We start from the raw sequence: 20,932 nt of genomic DNA on the forward strand, positions 1-20,932 counted from the left end.
AGGCATGCTAGGTAGAGGAATTTCCACAATCTGCTAATACTAATTCATAAAATAATTACATGCATTTAAATTTATGTCTGCAGATACTTCATCTTAAGAGTCTTGCGTACCATTTGTTGAATCTGCTACACATATTTGGAGTACATTGCCTGGACAAGGATTTAATAATGGCACTGTTAAAAAATTAATGTTTAGGATATTGGTACTGGTTTTATTCTCGGGATTTTTGCTGACATTTTTTCATAGGATTCTGGATGTTTGATTTCAATACAAAGTATCCTCCAGGAGGATATATCCTGTGACTTTTATTTAGTTTACATTTGATCTGATTGCCGAGCGTCCCTTCCTATACAGTCATATTGTAACATAACATATAATAAATAACATAACATATTGCATATTATAAACCAAATTAGAATAGTCAATGCTCAGTTCTTCAACAACGTTTTTGAGAAATTGAATGGAGAAACCCAATGCTGCAGGATGTGGCATACTTCACAACACCGCTGTGGCTCCAGCAGACCATCCAGTATCCCACCAGGGATTACAACATTAAAAAAGGGCCTCGCAATGGCCGTGACACGCGGGGCAACCAGCGCAAATCTAACAGTGTCAGTCTCTATGCCAAAACTTCTTGGAAAGAGGACAGGGCTGGCACGCCCTTTTAAGCCCTCCCATTAGCCTTCCCATGCGACACCCACAGAAGGAAGCTAAGTTATTGGCTAGTGTAAGTTGGCCAATCAGCAGAGGGAATTGGGCTATTTTAAGGGAAGCCTGGTGAGTGTGCGGTGTGGGTTAATTGGGGGAGGACCAGGCAGAGGAGGCAAGAGGAAAAGGAGTGTGGAGGCTATTGGATAGAGTGGGCCCGTGAAGTGTTTGAAAGTTATAAGGAGTGTGTGGAATAGTGACAGTAAGAGTTAGTGGTAGTAGATGGCAGTAGTATTTGAGAGCAGTGGTAGTGGAGGTATTAGCTGTGCGAGGAGTAGAGTGGTAGTAGGAAGTGGTAGTTATTAGCAGTGGATGGTGGTGAGTGTTAGGGTGTGATAGCAATAGTAATGGTTGGAGAGGTAGAAAGAGTAGTACCAGGAAAGTGGGAGTAAAAGGTGGTGCAGTAGTACGGAGGGAAGGAAGTAGTAGTAGAGGCAGTACTAGAGTGGTAGGTGGGGCAGAGAGTGATGCAACATAAGGGTGGAGGCAATTAAGTTGGAGTGTGCGAGCGGATGGACAGGAGTACAGCAAGAGGAGAACATCTTGGGACCCAGGGCAGAGAAGGGTCAGGTGAGAGAGTGTGAATGACGAGTCAAAGGAGCAGCGTGGAAGAAGGCACCAGCCCCAAAATCCCTAGAACACTAAATGGATGAGGTTCCGGATAGAAAGAAGATCCCTAGGGAGACAGTCAGCCAACACCTTAGGGAAGTCGCCAATAGGCCAAGGTAGGTGGACAGATAGGTGCCCGGTCCAATAGTGACCAACATTCCTGTTAAATGATCCGAAAACCCCTTAAAGTTCTTTTCTAATACTCTACAGCCATTCTGTCCGTCTTAAGAATAAACACCCTTGGAACATTACTGTGACGTTAAGCCCCCGTTTCACGGGCTGGAAACAGGGTAACGGCCCAGCAGCCCAAACCGAGGGCTATTAACGAAGGCTCTGAGCCGTTACCCCCGTTCCAATCCTTGGAACGGGGGCTTAATGCCATTAGCCTTCTGGGTGCTAAAAAATGGCCACCATGGAAAGAGTAGGCAGGGCTCCATACGGATCCCCTCTTCCATTTCCATAGCGCGGGAGAAGCTGGGAAGCCACGGTGGTGGCCTGTGCCGCAGCAACAAACCGGTAAGTGGGCTTTGGGTGGTGGCAGTGCTAAATTACAAGAACAAAAATAAAGGGATGTATAGTGAGGGGAAGATGGTGGCTGGGGAAACCAGCCGTCGGGCGGCTTGGAATGCGGGTTGAGATTGTAGGTTTCAGCCTGTTTTTCTAGCCACCTGATAGGCTGGATCCCCCATCCCGGGTGCTAATTGAGTGTCAGGGTAGCTATTTGTGGCAGGCTGCCCCATTGCACCTGTTTCTTACATGAAACCAGAAAGCTTGTTGGATTCCATGTATTTATACTAGAATTTACGCTCTGCTTGATCGCCAATAAACGTCAATATTATCAGAACTTAAACACTAGCCATAGTACTTAGCCCAATCTTTTGGTCCTCAAAATGGCCAACGCCTCAAAGGCCCACTGATGCCCTAAAACTTGAAATACTCTTCACCAGAGGAATGCCCCCGTGTTCTTCGTCCTGTACCCCTTCCTCCATACTTTTGATAGTTCCCACTCAGGTACATGACCAGAGCTATCTTTCAGCACAATTAAATAAATCACTCAATTTGACTGATTCGCATAGCTGCATGCACACCCGACTTTGCCTCTCCAGGCGCTGTCCACAGACTTCTCCTGACAGTCCTATTTTCCCTGCCAACAGGACAGAGTGCTCAGCACTAGCCTATGCCTTCACTCCTTTTCTTTCCCTCGTCTTTAATGGTGCACCTTGTGACGCAGTAGGCTGCCGTCCCTTGGGACTCACAATTGTGCAAGAACAGGCCCTTCCAAACGAAATCCCACTCAAGGTACAATCAGGGTTCTGACCCCTATCCACCATGGGTTAAGTGGTCGTCTCTGACCAGGATGTCACTGCTACCTACATTGGAATTGCCCCACTTATTACCGCTGGTGTTCTGACTATGGCTGTCAGAGGGAAGGGGGGCTGGCTGGGTTTGGTAGGGACTCCTTCAGTATGACACCATCTCCCCTGCAACAGCCTGCTCCGGAAGGCAGACCCCAGCGATGAGGGTCACATTATTTGGTAGATCCCGCCACTACAGCTACCCTGTTGACTTCTCAGACCACTTTCACAGTCTCTGCATCGTTCGCTCAGGGGCGCAGTTTCCTCCTCCAGTCCCTTAGGAGCAGGGGCACATGTATCCTGCTCCAGTGCAGCCTCCCAAACCCCTTCTGCCAGGGCTGCCTCCAATAACTGTGCCAGTTCCAGGGGACTCCCCACCCAGTAGAGGATGCGCATCATGGTGATATGGAAGTGGAACTTCCTTCTTCAGCGAGAGCCTTTCATAAACGGGCTACTGGCCTTTTGGAGTTACTGATGATACCTGTGCCTGAGGGCCATCAAACTGTCTACGTATAGGTCAAGATCTTTGACCTCTAAATGTAGGGCCTGGACCTTCTACACTTGTCTATGGATGAGTGATGAGACAAGGAAACCAGTACCTAAATGACTATGTAGTTTGCATTATTGGCCAAACGAATACAAAAGTCCCAATTTCGAGACCGTTCTTCTACCTGGGTGAACACACAAAAATGACTGCCATAGTCCTCATGCTATGCAGCCGTGGGAGTGGGGGATAATCTCCCTCATTATATATGAATGGAGGGTCATATCTTTAGTCGCCCAAGTTCTTTCATTGGCTCGTTCAGGGTTTTGGCTCTCTTCCTCTCCAGGCCTCGGACTGCATTTGAGAACCCCAACCTTAGCTTCTGAGGTCCAAAGGTTGCTCATTATCCGATCAATGGAGGAGGGTAACCTTCTCCTAGAAGTGGATTGAATACCTTTCCAGACTGATAACAGTGCTGAAGAACAACCAGCAAGGCCTGCGTTCCATTCTGGATCTGTCCTCCTTCAGTTCCTTTATTCCACTGGAGCAATTCAAGATGATCACATCAGTGCAGATTCAGTTAGCTCCGTCATGGAGACTGCTACTTTGCAAGTCATCTCAAGGATAGTTTCATTTCCTTCTGGCTCTTCTTTGCCAACTTGGTCTGTTGGTGAACACCGAGCAGTCATATTTGATGCCTTCTCAGAGTTTGCCTTTATTGTCTTTGGCTGGGGCACTTAACAGGCAAAGGTCTTTCTGACGGATAGCATGCAAGAACAGATCACCACATGCAACTTGTTTCGGAGCACCACAGCAGCGACAGCCTAGTGGTTTCAGAGGCTCTGGTTCTTGAATGACCGTCTCAAAATGAGGAGAACTCCCTTCTATATGGACTCCATCTGAAATCTGGCTCGCCATTTGTAGCTTGTGCTCCTACTGACTCTTTTATGCATGATTCCCGGTCATCTATGATGACATGACTGCCTCAACTTGATGGAGTAGGGTTTGTGAACCCTCCCCTGACTGTCCATTGCAACAGACTCCTCGCTCTTGGGCTGGGGTGCATCATTGCTTCACTTGCAGGTACGTGACTTTGGGAGCAGGGGGAGGGGGGACCTCCACAGGAACACCTTTTGCATATCAATATTTTGGAACTAGAAGCTATTTTCAATGACTTGAATGCTTTCCTTTCGATCATGAGTTGTTGCTGTGTGTAGGTGCTGATTGACAACACTGTTTTAGCTGAACAAGCAGGGAGGTAACAGGCCATCCAGATTGGCATGTTGGCAGTGAGCTGTGTGAATGGGACTCAGCCCTGGAGATTAAAGTTCCGGCCTTGTACTTGTCTGGAGACTCCAATCAGGAGGTGGATGCATTGAGCTAGTTGGAGGCATCAGTTAGTGAGTGGGAGCTTCACCCTGCGGTGGTTCAGGGTCTGTTGGTCTCGCTTCTGCTACTAATGCTGAGACACAGTTGAATCCCTTGTACTGTGATCTGGATTCCTTCATTAAAGGCACATCTGATCTGGCTAAAGGTGCCATAAACATCAAGTTGTGCCGTACATTTGTCGGCTGTGGTGATATAAAGGAATGTGTATGAGGGCTCGTTCTCTCTCTCTCCAATGTGCTTCTAAAGTGGCAGTTTGAGAGGCTCAGGTCAGGTGGAGATTCCCTTTTGCCAGTGGGGCCCATTCAACCTGGCACCGCAGCGCAGTCTGCTGCGTGCTTAAGTTTTATTGAATGAGTTGGGTTTTAGGGAGCACAGTGAGAAGGGATGCCCCAGGCTCCATCTCACTGTGCACCCTAAACGCTGACTCACTATCCTCACTCTTGTATCTCGCCCCACAAAATGTTTCTCTTCCTACTGCCATTCATTTTTCCTCTCGCAGATTTCCATCTCGACTCCCCTTACCACAACAGTGCTTTGAAGCGCTACGAATGGCTCGTTAAGCGCTATTGCAAAAAACCTTATGAATAATGTTCATGGTGGGCTCACAACCTAATCCTCAAGGGTATGTTTACAGTTGTGGAAATGCAATGTTTGAGGTCACACGTTGGGAAATGAAAGAGAATACAATTTAAGCTTTTACATGTATTTATTTATTTATTGGCAGAAAACAGCACGTCCATATCTTCAGTAACAAAGTCCATGTCGACCAAGAGTTATGGAATGACAAGTGGAACCAAATCCAGTGAGAGGTAGGACCTGTTCAAACAAAGCCTTCTGCATCTATCCTGCACAGCTTTAAACGTGCATGCCTTGATTGATGTGATTAGCATCATTTGCTCGTTCCAAAGTACAGCATAATCGATATTGCTTGCTTAAACCGTGTACACTCATTTGATAGCTAGCAGCGAACATTTGCATGGTGTGCAAGCTTTAAATAATTTAGAGCAGGCAGGCCCTGACACGCGCAGCATACAGATGAACGCGTGCCTGCTGGCCCTGCAGTCTTGGGTTGGGCTTCCTAATGGTGGTTTACGAGTTGTCTTGGATGTACCGCTCTAAATTATTCAGGCTTTCTTTTCAAGGGTTATGTAAAATGTTTTAAAGCAGTTGCATTGTAAATGTTCATATGTTGCAGCACCCTCCACACGAAAAAGTCGATGATTAGCACCGGCAGACCGTAAATTTGAAATGTCATCACCTGTGGCATTTGTTTGTGCTGGGTCCTATGGCTAACACAATACTGTAGGAAAGCATGATGCTTTTAATGAACGGTTTGCCTCAATTGAGGTAATATTCGCAATTTGGTTCCGAGTTTTGGGGCATGGAGATCTTCTGCACAAGTGTGTGTGTGTGTGTGTCTGCTCTCACAAAGCATTGCGGTATACTGGACTATAAAGGCGATTGCAGAGAGTTGGCAACTGTAATATTGTTCCCCGCACCGGTGAGGGAGGGATTATGTGGGCCCCACAGGCCGAGACCTGGTTGCGGAGCGAGATGAAAAGAGACACACATACAGGGCTCGTAGCATGCCCGGAACTGCCTCCCCGCTTGGCGGGGGCGGGGCTTTTATTGAAAACTCCTTACGTCACCGCATGGCGGGACGTAAAGCGTACACAACAGCAACTACCACTTTATTATGCTCTTTAAAATGAAACTATCACTGGGTTTTTCAATTATTTTTTTATTTATTTCTATAGCGCCACAGCCCGCGGGCATCAGGGCACATTACAGTGAGACTAGGACGACAAAAGAGACAGGACAACATGGCAAAAGTACAACCTGACCGAGTGCTGCTTTGCAATTCATTTATTTGAACCGCAGGGTTTTCAATTTTTTTCTAAATTGTAAATAGTTTGGCTCTAGTCTTAGGTTAACGGGAAGTTTGTTCCGTTTGGCAGCCGCTTTGATGGGAAAAGTCTGATGAAGTCCATTTGCCCTATTTGGTTGCATGACTTTCACCAGCCCTTGAGTTTTAGATCTTAGGGCACGGCCTGGTTAATTTGGGATGATTTTGTTTTTTAGATAGGCGGGTGCGGATCCAAATAGGCAGTGATGGACATTGATTTAAAGATTATGCAGCCTTCCAGGGCCAACCAGTGAAGGGACTTTCACTCCTCGGTGATGTGTTCCCTTCTTGATTATCCAGTGATTATCTTTACTGCATTATTCTGAATGACCTGATATTGTTTGATGCATTTACTGCTAGCCCCCATCATCACTGAATTCCAATAGTCCAATCTGGATAAGATTGTGGCTCTGGCGATGATGGCGCTATTTTGTTTACTAAGCAGGGGCCTAATTCATCTGAGCAGTCTCTGGTGGTATTGGCTAGATTGTTTAAGATGTGTGACATGAGCGTCGGCTCCAGGGGTGTTGCTGGGTCTGGAAAAGATCCGGTGCTACGCTAATGTCGGGACTGTTGGGACTCGGGGCTAGCTAGCTTTTTGGTTCTAACCCTTGAGCTTCTATCCGGGGCTACAACCAAAAGACCGAGGGCTATAGCCACCTTAGCCCCTCCTAGCAACGCCTCTGGTTGGCTCCCAAGGATGCTTGTGGATGGACACCTAGTGTCTTCACCTTATCGGAGACCCTAACATCTGCGTATTTGATTTTAAATGTTGAGCAGGCTGGATCTAATTTGGCCCTAGCCTGAGGGGATCTGAAGACCACAAGCTCAGTCACGCTTCCATTGCGGCACATCCAGTAGGTCTTCATCCAGCCTCAATGGAGTTGTAGATACAAGTGAGCTTATCAGTGGTGTGACAGCCACTTAGTTCAATGACTTATTGCGTTTCGTCAGCAACATTTTTGAAAAAGACTCCTAAATTGGTAAGAAGGGTACAGAGACAGCGCAGATAGAGATTGAATAAGAGGGGCAAGAAAATGGCCACTTGGAGTACGCCACAGTCAACTAGTCGGGGGGCAGAGGAATGATCACCCCATTTGATCTTGGAGCTCCTGTCTTCTAGAAAGGAAGACATCCATTTGATGGCTTCATGGGAGCAGTTGCCTGATTTATCTAGGGCCTCTCAGAGTTTCAATGATTACTGATTCTTCATTTTTAAAATATAATGCCCTACGTTCACAGGTTGCAGCTCAATACATAATCGCGTCCTTTCATGCTTCCTATCCAGAATTCGGCAAGGTACTCTCCAAGCTCTGCATGCCCCATCTATACCCACCCACCAAACGTGATGGCATCATGCATCTCCCTTCATCTTTGAGGAGAGCACTATGGATGGCTAGACCTAATATAAATGGTCAATGTAATAAAATGCAATGCAGCAATGTAATCTGTGAAACCGTGCATGAAGGAGTCTTTGTGTAGCACACACATGTTCAGCTAAGGAAAGCCAGGCACGATGATGGAAATTGTTTGCACAACATTACATAGTTGGGCCAACCAGGGAAACTAGGAATTGAATCTAGGTTTCATGTGTCTACTAACTGAGACTACAGTTCCTCCCATCCCAGCTGTACTTTTAACATGAATGTGCCATGCTTTCTGCATATGTTTCTTTCAGAAGTTAAGCTAAAACTTTGTATTGAATAAAGACGGCTCGCAAAGCACCAAAGCACACACAGTAAATCAATACGACAATGAGATTTTTAAAAGAATTATGTAAGGTCAAAAAAGTGACTCTCTCAAACGGGCAGAGTAGAGAATGTCCTTCTCTGAAATGAACGAAAGCCAGTTGATCAAAGTACATAGATTTAAAAATGCATCTGTCATTCGCTCAACTACAATGTGGATAGAGACGGAGAATCATCTGTGTAAATGATCCAATCAACAAATTCCACTGATTTACCATGAAGTTAAAAGTTTGAAAAGTTGGGAAACTTGGTAAACAAAACTACTCACACACCTACCTACCTACCTACATATCATTCGACATTAAGTGTATGGTGTGTTGAGATACATACAACAGCATATATCTTAACATAGGACCATTCTGGCAACCTACAGTCTTGAATCTTGCTAGGGCCTATAGGGTGGGGCACCCTTCCGAGGCCAATGAAAAATGATCATTGGTTCTTGTAATCATAACATTTGTTAAGGACATACGGAGACAATACAAATGTGTAGCTTGTCATAATGGAGACACATTTTGGCACTATATATCTGCAAAAGTCGTACTTGAAACAAGTTGCTAGATCAAATCCCCTTTCTCATATTAAAATAAGACTGATTTCAGTCTACTGGGTTCTAAGTCACTGCCAGTGACTTGGCCTGAAACCTACATTTTTGTGTGCAATTAAGGTGAGAGTTCCAAACTTAATCAAAAAGAGGTGATGGCTGGAAGGTTTAGAATTAATCTTAAACCTCTCGCAATTGCTCTGGGCAACCCTCCAGACAATTGTTGTTCGCCTAGCAGGCCATTACAGAAAGGGGAAAGGCCATATGCAGATCAGGCTTGTCCCCACCCACAAGGGGAAAGTCCAGCCCAAACTGCTAGATCTCATCCCTTCTGCACGAGACCATAAGCATCCAAACTAGCAATGTAAGGAAGTGATAACTGGTATTGTTTATCTGCATGATAGTTGTCTGTGTGCAAATTCTCTTCAGAGTAAGGGATGTTAGGCCAGTGAAGCTGATAATATGGAAAAACTGCTGGCAACTTTTATAATCGAACCTCACATCTTTTACACTTCTCTGAGAAATATGTAGAAATGTAGCTCCTGTGTTGTCCGATATCAGATTTGAGATGTTCTTGCCATTCCTGGTGTTTAAGCTCATGATATTTTGCTATGTTACACACAAACGAAGTTGAATTTTCTCATTCTAAATGCTGAACTACAAGTAGCAGATTTGCAGGACGATGTGGGACTGGATACCAGGACAAGTGGATTATCTCACACTTAACATGGGGCATCCTGATGGATCTGCAGAGGGGAACAACATTCCAAGAAATCCTAAGTATTGCAATATAGTCCCATGGACTGTCTGCGGCCTCCATGCAGTACTGGCATTTAAGACATCAGCCGTTTGTATTCTGGGTCTTTTAATTTTACTTTTCTGATACCTTTAAAGCGGTTGATCATTAAAAGCAAAGTGCTGTTGGCATTGGTGTCTCTAAAAATCAGTATTACGGAGGGTCAAACCACAGGGCACAAATAAAACAAGGCAGGCTGTATGGTGGCAGATCAAATCGGGGTCAACAGGCTGAACTGGTTTAAGTAAACATGTATGTCAACAACCTGATTAATAAAGTGTGAAATTATGCAAGTTCAAAGTAGGTTTAAGACAATAACATTTTGCATCAAGTTAAAATACACCCTAAGAAGTTAACTTATGTTCAACAGTTGCAAAAAGGCCCTCTGAAAAACTTCCAAAGGCATTTAGTGTTACATGTGTTTTACTGAGTGTTTTACATTGAACAAAATTCATCATTTGTTGCTCTAACTTTGAAACAAATAATGAAAAATAGAAGAAGTGAACAGTTTGCAATCATCCTCACTGTCCCCTTTCATCAGGTACCTTCAAGGTCCAACCTACAGCTCCCTGAATGACACCCCCACCAAACTTACATATTGCAACTTCACCATGAGAGTTCAGTTGTCTTCCTTAAAGTGCCAACTCATTGTTTTAAACAAAGAATCCATAACAATGTTCCATCTAACCTAGATCCATTATTTTAAATTTAACAAGAAAAATAAAATCACATTTTAAGCTAGTGTTCTGGACTGATATTTCTCTCATCTAAGTGCTGTGATAAATGTTATTAGCCATATTAATGGTAATATAATGTAAAGCAATCTTGTATAGCACATCTCTGAAATTTGTACTGGCCTTGTGGTGCCAATTTCCCCAAAACAAACGCAGGGTGGTTATAAGGGAGAGGCAATTACTGAACATGTGATGTTCATGCGTTTGGGCTGGAAATCCCAGGTTTCTATGTGCTGGTATATGTAGCTTGTGGCATTGATAATTGGATATGCGTCTTATCTAGATGACAGAACACACACGTTAGATGACCACATTTGGAGAGTCCCTGACACAGCACAGTATGTGATTGAGCAAAGAGCTTTGAGCTATCCCCAAGGTTCCTTTGCTTGATATGGAGTTGCAGGCATAATGTTCCGTATGTGTTATAGTCCTTAAGTGCAGTTTAAAGATACTAGTGCATAGTGAGGTTGTGGAAAAGGGGACGTTTTCTGGGGCTCCTGAGGAGTTATATTAAAATGTCAGGATTGTACTGAATCTGTAGGATGGCTACATGTTTTATGCATCTTGATGAAGTGTTGTGTTCTGGGTTCTATTGCATGGCGATTGTGGTGTAGTGTCAGTGTTTTATGTGCGATAGGCAAAAAGTTGGAGAGACTGACCTGGCTTCCAATCTCCAAGGTGTTCGTCATTTAAGTGTTGTGCGCAGGCGGATTGCAAAGGTCAGGGAACCGGCCCCTAATTGCGTCCTGTCTGTGAGGGTGATGCCCTGATCAGTATGCATCCAGATTTGTGATGGCTATTAGGTTGTTAAACTCTGAGAAGCCAATCACTAGGGAGTTAGTGTCAGGGGTCGGAGTAAGGTGACAGACACAGGGTTGGTTGCTTCACAATTAGTTTTATCAAAACAATAAAGGGGTTGGAAAAATGCCTCACTAGCACTAACTCTTAGGGGTTTTTCCACGTAGTCAAAACTAACTAATGGACCAGTTTTTGTTAGGATATCCAAAATATCTGCTTTCCTGTGTCCAAAAACCTTTTCTGACCCTTGCACTCTAAACTCTTCAGAATGACTAAAAGGTAACATAAAATGTCTTTTGGCTTCTCCTCTGCAGCCTTTTGGCGTTCTTTAGTATTAAGTTCCGATAAAAAAAAGTGCTATTGAAATCGTGGTAACTCGAGTGTTTCAAACAAATAAGTTAGTATAAGTTTGTCTTATTTGTTGGACCACCCACTATTCTAAAAGTGATTTTCTTCCCTGCCAAGTGGATTTTAAATGCCAGGGCGGGCAATCCTTGTCCCCTGGTCTTTTCTCAGATGTATGGAGAATAACTTTAGTCATTTTTATCCCTGCCCTGGTGTACTCTCCTGCCAAGGACTGGGTAGCTCTGGCTTTACTAACTAAACTTTATCCCAGATCACTGGTTTTCTTAGTATGCTAATTTTCTCTTTAGCAGTTTCTCTGTAACGCTCACCTGATTCCCGCAGAGGCGCCGGTCTTGACTGGGTGAATGCCGTATCTTCAAAGGTGATGTGTAACACACGGTTGGCTCTTTGGGCTGGACCTCTGTGCACTGTATGTCTGACTTGAAGAGTAAGATGTCTTAGGTAAGTGAACGCCAAGCTCTCCATCTGCCTCGGGGCAGGGTGCCGTAACCAGTTTCTTCACTGGATAAGGGTGCAGGCCTCTTGACCTCAGAGGACTGCTGTCCGTCGTTAACTGCACGAACGGTAAGTTCTGGGCACTTCAAATGTCTTAAAAGTCTTTTGTAATGAGATCTCTTGTTTTGCAGGGTTCCGGCGATGGCGGATGGCGGGTTGATGAGAGTTGAGGATCGAACCCGCGTGAGGAATAGAAGCGCCTGGAAGCACGTAAGTAAGCGCTTGTAGCCTGCTTCACGATGCGCACTAACTGTCCCTTTTATCTTGCAGGTACAAGTTCGGAGCTTTAGAGAAGCTGAAGGGTGCTGGAATACCCACTGGATTCGGCGTGGGAAGGAGTAATGGCACGTGAGTAATAAAGTTGCCCAATGTCTTTAAACGCACCTTCTTTTGTCTTTCAGATGCGGGATGCAGCGCCGAAGGCCTCGGAGCGTGCGAAGAGTAGGTAAGCCTTTGTCTTTCAGATGCTGGAATGCAGCGCGAGGCGTTGGTGACAGCCGATGGACCAGGTAAGAGATGCGCTGCCACTGAAGACCGTAGTGCTAACCTGTTCTTTCTTTGTCTTTACAGGTGCTGCTGAAGACTGGATTCCAGGATGGTAAGCCTTTGTTCCCTTAGGCCCAGGATCAGAAGCAGAAGACACGATGAGCGTTCTGCTGCAGAGAATGCAGAATAACACAAAGCAAGATTCATCCATCGGGTGTGGTTTAAATAGCCTCCTGTAGTGCTTAGGTGTCTCCTTCCACAGCCACGCCTAGGTAAGAAAAGAGTTCCTGCTTTCCAGAAGAGTTCCAGTGTTCTGAACCTAGGGAGTGGCTCCTGCCCCACCCAACAGGAAAAGTAGTCCCAAACAGAAGAGGATCAGGGGTTCAACTGGCAGGTAAGTAAGCAGCATGGTCTGCTGCAGGTAAGTCCACCCAAGCATTATGAGCCCGGCGCTTCCAGCGCTGGGACTGGGCATCTTTATGAGCCTGGTGCCACTGGCGCCAGGACAGGGTCCAAAAGGTCCCAATTGGGACTGGCTGGCACTCGGAACCGGGGTTATGGGTCTGCTTCCAAGGGAGTCGGACAAGTCCTGATCTTTTGGAAGCAGAGATCATGACAGTCTCCCAAAACCACTGGCATGAGGAAGAGTTTAATCAGCTTCCCCAGGTTTTGTTTTCGTCAGCCTGCCTTCTTCCTTTACCATTCACTTGTACTTGTCGGTCAAGGGTAAGCTTATTTTTATTTAATGTCTACTGTTTAAGTTACGTTCTGGAAATGGGTCTTTTAACATAGGTTCTTTTCCTTAAACACAAACACCTTTTCCCTCCCCACACAGTACTTTCAATTGGCACACTGCAGCTCGGTTCATCTGGCCGCTTTCGGATTTGCATTATTTGATCCGGGGGACTCAGTTGACTTTTCCCTGTTCGTCGACGTCGACACCAGTCAATGAAGCCTCTGTATTAACGGCTTCTCTCTCCTGTTTCTCGGGTTGTTATCTGTTGCGGCGTAGTTTGCTGGGCAACACTTTCTGCTCTCAGATACCTGACCAGTTTCACTCTGAGAGCCCATCTCAGTCTGGCAATGCTCATTCAACACACCTGAGGGATGAACTTCTGTGTCCCTGCGGGGCTGCCGTGCACATTGTCTGTGGATGCCACTGGCATTTAAACACCTGTCTCTGCCTGCCGCAGAGAGGATCGTCTTCTCCTAAACTCAGCTGCTTGTTTCCAGTTGTTCCCACAACTACTTCCTAGTACGGAGACCCTGATCGAGCATTCCTCTTTTCGCTCATCGGTACCTCCTGAACTTTCTCCGTCTCTCTCCATCAGATTCACTGTTTCTCCCTCTGCCACTGCTACTATGATGAACACTTCCACGGCTACAACTCTGCTCTCTCCCACTGCTACTTCAACCATGAACCCCCCAGATTCAGTCCTTATTTTCTTTTATTGCTGCTATTGTCAACAGACCTAGGACATAGGACTAACATCCTGTGTTTGGTATTCTGCTCTTATTTCCTCTGGACGTAGTCTCCTCGTCCCAGTGTCTTGGGTCATTGGTTTCACCTTATAGAAATATATACCCATATGGCATATCCGATTTGACTTATAAGGTGTTGTGGGAACTTTTAGCAGTTTTCTGGGTTTTGCTGTGGGAGCAGAGTTTCTTCTCCTTTTTCCAAGAACGATGTCGTCCGACTCGTCAAAATGGCCATGCTGGTTCATCTGCGTGGTTCTGTGGGTCTTACAGCCACACCTTCACTGGATAAAGGTTGACAATCCTGCATGGTACGATCTGTAGAGGGTTTATGCTAGTTTGTTTGTATGCAATCTAGTAAAACGCCATTCTTTGATATATTTTCTGAAGACTAGGTGATTGTCATCTGTGCATAGTCGCCTGGACAAGTAGTTCCACAGGTTTGTTGCTAGGCAAGGGAAGGAGGATCTTGAAGGTACTCAAGTTGTCACCTTCTGAAGAAATAAGTGTAAAGTCTACTTTGGCATATATGACTTCGATATGACGTTCATTCATTGCCAGTTTTATTTTTCGCTGAACTTTTTGCTGAAAATGTTTTGCCAAAAAAACTGAAACATATGTGGGGCATATAAGGGTTAGGGTGGTGTGGTGTATAGGGAATAAAACGTGAGGGGGATTGGGGTGGAGCCCACCCAATAAAAAAATGCAATGTTTTTGTTCTTTGGCAAAAAAACATTTTTGGCAAAAAGTTTCACGAAAAAAAGCGGCCGAAGAATTACCATAGAACGTGACTTCAAGTTGCACACAGAGGTCGAAGGTGAAACCCTAAGTAGTCTGAAAACAAGCAGACAGATAGCCTTGGTTTGAAAAAAATCTGCCCACACTACCGTTTCACTGCAATACTTCTACTGGCTCCTGATAAACAGTGAAGGGTCAGATTTCAAACTTTAGGCTTGACTAACTAGCAGAGAATACTGAAGATCATCTTGGCAGGCAAAATTTCCCTGGCATCATTCATGCATTAACATTCAAGAGCCCAACAGAGGTGAGTAAGGTCACAGGAGTAGAGTGAGGTAGAGGGGAGAAGGGTAAGCTCTAGGTTTAGGTGTAGCTTTCAATTTCTTTACGTCTTCTGTACCCTGTGCTGCACTGAATCTCATTTTGTCTATTGCGGGCAGAGAGTGTGAGTAGTACTTGCAATAATCCTTCCTGTGCAGCAATGATTATATTGTGTTAGCCAGGCTCTTCTACCATCAGAGAACCCTTAAAGGTTTGTAGTTGTGTGGCAGCAGGGGCAGGGGGCGCGGTCGACAAGATTCACCTCAGACATGTCACTGAGACTCCTTTTTTCCATCCCCATTTTAGCCCTGAACATATCCCAACAGTCTAGAGGAATGGCTATGGGGGTACAGTACTAACACACTGCTGCTTTTTACATGATATATACTAATAATACCTAGAAAGAAAGCCGAGTTGTACCCTGTAAGGACTCAGATGTTAAATGTCTTGCTCACAGCGCACTTCACGAGTAATTGTAGTTTTAGTTTCAATGTAGGGGGCGAGAGCTGGGGTAGCAGCACCTCATGGAGAGGAAGAGGTTGAAGAGAGATGATAGGAAGTAGTTGGCTAAGAGTGGATGGTTTATGCTTTGAAGAATAAAGATTCCACTGAGGCATAGGAAGTGTTGACTTTCGAGAGAATGAGAGTGCACTCTTTGGGAGGTGTTGGAGGAGAGAAAATAGGCATGATAGGGCTGAGGTTTTAGGTGGTGGACAAAGAGTGCATTAGGAGGTGGGAAGAGGAGGGGGATAGGAAGGGTTGTTGCACATCTTTAGGATATTATATGAAATAATTCCTTCAGTGAACAGGATCTATTTGGCTGGTAGGCTCCAGTCAAAGCCACTGAACTGTCACTAAATTGAAAATGTACCATGTTACTAGTTCCAGCCTTTGGCAGGACCAGCTCAGCAGATGTTCCATGCCGACTGGCAATGATCTTCTAAGAACAATCCTCTTGTATAAATCTGCTACAGGAAATGAATCATGAATCGGCCTCGGTGGCGATTATGTGCAGTACGCTATACTGGGTTCTACATATTCTCCAGATTAACTAGTTACTCCAGTTTATAGGCTCACATCCTTTGTAAAACGGCACTGCAAAGTGTAGAGCATTGCAGTGTCAGATGACTTTGTTGCTAGCAACACTGGCTACAATTTCCTAAAACCAACATTTGTGCTTGTGTGATTCCTCCCTGCTTGCGCACTGCCATACTGCTTGTACATGCGACGTTGGCTGCTCACAGGTAGCTGGCCTTCAATAGCAGCTCTTACATTCAAAACGTGCTAATGAATATCATGGTCAAAGGCATATAGATTAGAACAATGCTTACTCTACACTTATGAACCTGGGCACAATTAACAGTAGAAAAACACACACTAAGCCTCTGATCACCATCTGCATCTTGCTTTTTGGCTACAAGTAAACTGACTTCCCTTTCCGCTTTGTCACTTAACTGAGGGATAGTCAAAATATGAAACTCTAACGTCTGCTGCCCAGACGTGGGTTCTGATGAGCGGCCTAATTTGTCCAAATGTGGTTTTCAGATTGTGCTTTGTACCATGCATGTTCCTTCTTTGTTAATAAACTTCTATTTTGTAGGCTATTGCTTTGTGAGCCGTTTTGGCATGAGTTTTATTTTTTTTATAATAACTGCTTGTGCCTACTGGTTAATGTTTGGCATTAGACGTAATTATGTTGATTTTAGGGCTGCTGGTTTTCAGTGTTTTTTTTTTAATTTTAGTTGTGCTTTTCTGGTGTTTTCACAAAATTGGAAATTCAGTATATATCAGTGTTTATATTTTTTTGCAGGACAATAATGGCGTTCAACAGTGTTTCTCTGGTGTAGATGAAAAACATGCCTTTATTAAAATCCATACCTTTCAAAGTATAAATAGCATGGGACATAAAATGTTCTCAATGGAGAGGCTATTGAGGGAACAGTCTCTCACGAGCTAGCCAACACACTTCTGCAAAGAAAGCCGGCACCAGATGTCAGTGAGACACTGCTCCAGGGAGTTTTGTTTTACAGAATGATGCCCTTTATCAATATCCAGGGCACGTTCTACATGCGAGTTTTTATTTATTTTTTTTTTATTTTTATTTGTTACACGCCCAGACCCTCAGGTGTCACGGCGTGGTTAAAAGACAGCTTAGCAATTAGTAAAATTCAAACATTACATTCGTTCCATTACATGATATAAATTACAGAATATTCACAACAATATACAATAGCCTAAATATTCACAGCAGCATAAGATGGACGGGGTCCTATCTTTGGGTGCTAATATTGGTTGAATAACCAGGTTTTTAACTGTTTCTTAAAGTTTGTGAAGGAAGATGCTTTTTTGATGTGGATGGGTAGGGTGTTCCAGTGTTTAGGGGCTAAAGTGGTGAAGCTGCTGCCCCCTGCTCTTGTGTTTTTGAATCGGGGGGGGGGGGGGTCCAGGAGGAGTTTGTCATTGGATCTAAGTAGCCTCATGTCGTAATTGGGATGCAGAGTGTTATTGAGGTAGATAGGTCCTTTTTTGGTAAGGCATTTGTGGGTGATGCATAATGTTTTGAAGATAATTCGGGCTTTGATGGGGAGCCAGTGGGCATTTTTCCTAATCTTGGATATATGGTCTGATTTTTTTATGCCTAGAGCGGCCCTCAGGACTTTATTTTGCAAGAGTTGCATTTTGGCTAGGTTGGTGTTAGAGGTGCCCAGTAGTAATACATTACAGTAATCCAATTTCGATAGGACCAGTGCTCTGCCTAGCGTGAGGCAATTTGCTGGGGTCAGAAATTGTCGGCTGAGCGCAATTAATTTAGATGTGTAGGCCGTGGAGGAGGAAAGTACATTGATCTGTTTAGTCATGGTCAGGCTGGCATCGATGTACACGCCCAGTGTTTTTACTTGCTTTGACTCTGGAATATTGGTACCGTCGATATTGATTATTGAATTTTCTGGCTGAAGGGTTGCTATTTTGGCTGGAGATCCTACGATGAGGACTTCTGTCTTCTCATCGTTAAGACATAGGCTGTTTAATGCCATCCAGTTTTGTATGATGACGTAGATTTTATTGATTGTTCGTGTGTCCTGGTCATAGTTGCCTGTCAGTGGTAAAAGGATCGGGTGTCATCCGCAAAATTTGTGTATATGACACCCATTTCGTCAAGTGCTGAGAACAGGAGCTTGGTATATGCATTGTACAGCATGGGAGAAAGGCAAGAGCCTTGGGGTACTCCTATGGGGACTGGGATGGGGTTGGCTGCTTCTTTGCCTATGGACACTCTGGAGGTGCGGTCGGTTAAGAAGGATTTCACCCAAGCAGTGGCTGCCCTGGAGAAGTTGAACTCGCGGGCAAGTGAGTTGCAGAGTTTGTCGTGGTCCACCAGGTCAAACGCGCCCGAGAGGTCCAACAGCAGAGGAATGCAAAGTTTCCCTGAATCTCTGATGGCATCCATCTGGATTTTGAGGTCCAAGAGAGCTGTTTCAGTGCTGTGGTTAAGCCTGAAACCTGATTGTTTGGTGCCGAGGAGCTGATTGGATTCTAAATGGGTTTGAATTTGGTTGTAGGCTAGTTTGTCGATGATTTTGAGTAAAAATGGGACCGTGGTTATGGGGCAATAATTAGTTGGAATGGTGGGGTCTAGATTTGTTTTTTTTAGAAGCGGGGTAACCCAGGCTTCTTTAAATCAGGTTGGAACTGTATTGGAGTTGAATGAGGCATTGACAAATTTAGTGATGAGAGGGGTCAGGGTGTGTGCACAGGCTTTGACTAATTTGGCCGGGACAGTGTCTCCTTTGCAGTTGGATGCTTTTAGTTTGGAGATTGTGTCGACAAAGGATATGCAGGGGGCCCTACTTTGTATATGTATTGACATCAGTTTTGATACTTGATGGTATCATCGAAATCAACATTATAAGAAATTGTCATGAATAAACCAAAAAGCAAACGCAATTTGTGATGTGCAATAAATGTTATGTGATGTTATGTTGATTGATACCAAGCAACGGTGTCATGTGTATGGTCTCAAGTCGCTGTATCAATGGTCATTATTTATGGAGCAATGGAATGAACGGGACATTATGTTTCTAGAGTACAATGTGGACAGAATCAGTTGTAAGGACATCTACTTTTTACGTTAAGTCGCAGTGAGATAACATGATTTGACCAAGAGCGCACAGTTCAGTTAAGTGGTGATGCAGGAATTTCATCCCAGTCTGAAACATTGAATATTGACCACATAGCTCTTCCAAGCTCTAGTTGACGAAAGATGTTTTTGTTTTTCAAGAATACTCTATACATAAATCTCAATAAACCACTCTGACAAATCTACATTTTTGCATAAATATCTTAAGCAAAAAGAGAATAATTGTGGCTTTGTTTTCCCCTACTTAAACAGAAGCCTGAATGCATCATAATACAAAGCAGCGCGAGACTGAATAACGTATTGAGTTTTGTAAAAGTAATTTAAAGACTTTGGTGCAACAAAATATATTGATGAGGTCACATGGTTTAGTCCTAGTTTTACACAGACATTAAAGTGGAGCCTAGGGAGGATCGGCACGGCCTCAATGCGCTAGAGTGCAAAGGGCCTTAAAGTGTAACAATAAGGAGTTGGTGACAAAGTACATTGGTGCACAATAGACACCCACCTCCCTTTCACCTTTTTATTGCCTTATCTCAACATGTGTGCAGAAACGGAAGCAAAGAGCCTAAAACACAATATTACATTATTAGTTATAAAATAACCCAAATATTAGTCAGTGGTCAGGGGTTTTTGAGAGTAAGTGTGGCAATTTCAGGGACTTCATTATTTTTGGGGCCAAAAGAATGCATGGTTTGCAAAAATGGCAAAAAGTTGGCTGCAATTTCTCAAAACAATTCCTGTGCCCTGACAAATAATGTATTTTACCAAGCAAGGGAAGAAAAAGATATTGCAGTGCCTCTGTGTGACTTATTCTAACAGTACATATATTGGAATAGCCACAAAGATATTTGATGTACATGTATAGGGTTAGTACACTTGGCAGAATTAACTGCATCTGGTGCAGATGGTCCTTTAATCATCGTGACTCCTGGGTGATCTCAGAGCAGCGCACTGATCTCTATAGCTTAGCCGATGTCGAGCTTATTTGAACAGGAAAGATGTGAGTGATTTACGAAAACGGGTCCCTTCCATGACGTTGCAAAGGGGTAAAGAGTTGCATAGCTTAGGGCCATAGATCACAAGCCTTCAGTCACCCCCGAAGGAGCAGCATGATGGGGGTACCACCAACAGCAGCTTGTTACATAATTGAAGAGAGCTACTTGGGCGGTAAAAGTTAATGTTGTCTGCGAGGTAGAGTAGTGCAAGGTTATGCAGGCATTTAAAAATAAGACACAGAATCTTGTTGATTCTCTCCTATACTGGAAGCCGATGTATTGATCTGTGTAGGTTGGGCCTTTAAGGGTGAGCTGGACTGCAACGTTCTGTGCTCTGAAGTCTAGATAGGTTTCAAATGAGTCCTTACTGTTGTCAGCCTTCATAAAAAGCTGTGCATCATTTTTGAAAATGAACTTCTCAAAAAATGTCTGACAAGGGTTTCATATACACGTTAAAGAGGAGGGGTTAAAGCACAGAGCCCGGGGGGATTCCACCGTTCAATGGGAGCGTGTCTGACAAGCATTCATCTCGTTTAACTTGTTGGGATCAATTAGATAGGAATGATTTAAACCAAGTCAAATGTAAGGATGCAGAAGGACCCTGACACGAAGGTGGCATGTTTGGGGCCAAAGACTTTTACTAGGTTTTCTCTTGCTTTTCTACTTAACTTTCCCTTCACCGACCTGTGTCAACAAAAAAAAAATGTCTGGCCCTTACACTAAAACCTAGCAAATTACTTAGTAATGTTCTGATACCAGGAGAATGCCTCCTTTCTCCTAGGTTGATTCAAGTCTCTATACCATGTTTCCTTGGTGAGCCAGCTGAATGTCTCCCTTCACCTG

At 44.3% G+C, this 20,932-nt stretch overlaps 1 protein-coding gene across 1 annotated transcript in view; it reads left to right on the forward strand.

Annotated features, from left to right (window-relative positions):
• The window catches only part of SMTNL2 (smoothelin like 2), a 984,551-nt gene that overhangs the window by 569,420 nt on the left and 394,199 nt on the right, over positions 1-20,932 (forward strand). The window contains exon 5 of the mRNA XM_069615025.1: positions 5,270-5,354. Within this exon, the coding sequence (XP_069471126.1) occupies positions 5,270-5,354 (85 nt within the window). The remainder of the gene's footprint in view (positions 1-5,269; positions 5,355-20,932) is intronic.

Source organism: Ambystoma mexicanum, chromosome 9 (assembly GCF_040938575.1).
Source record: "Ambystoma mexicanum isolate Mex_15411 chromosome 9, UKY_AmexF1_1, whole genome shotgun sequence".
Taxonomy (NCBI): domain Eukaryota; kingdom Metazoa; phylum Chordata; class Amphibia; order Caudata; family Ambystomatidae; genus Ambystoma; species Ambystoma mexicanum.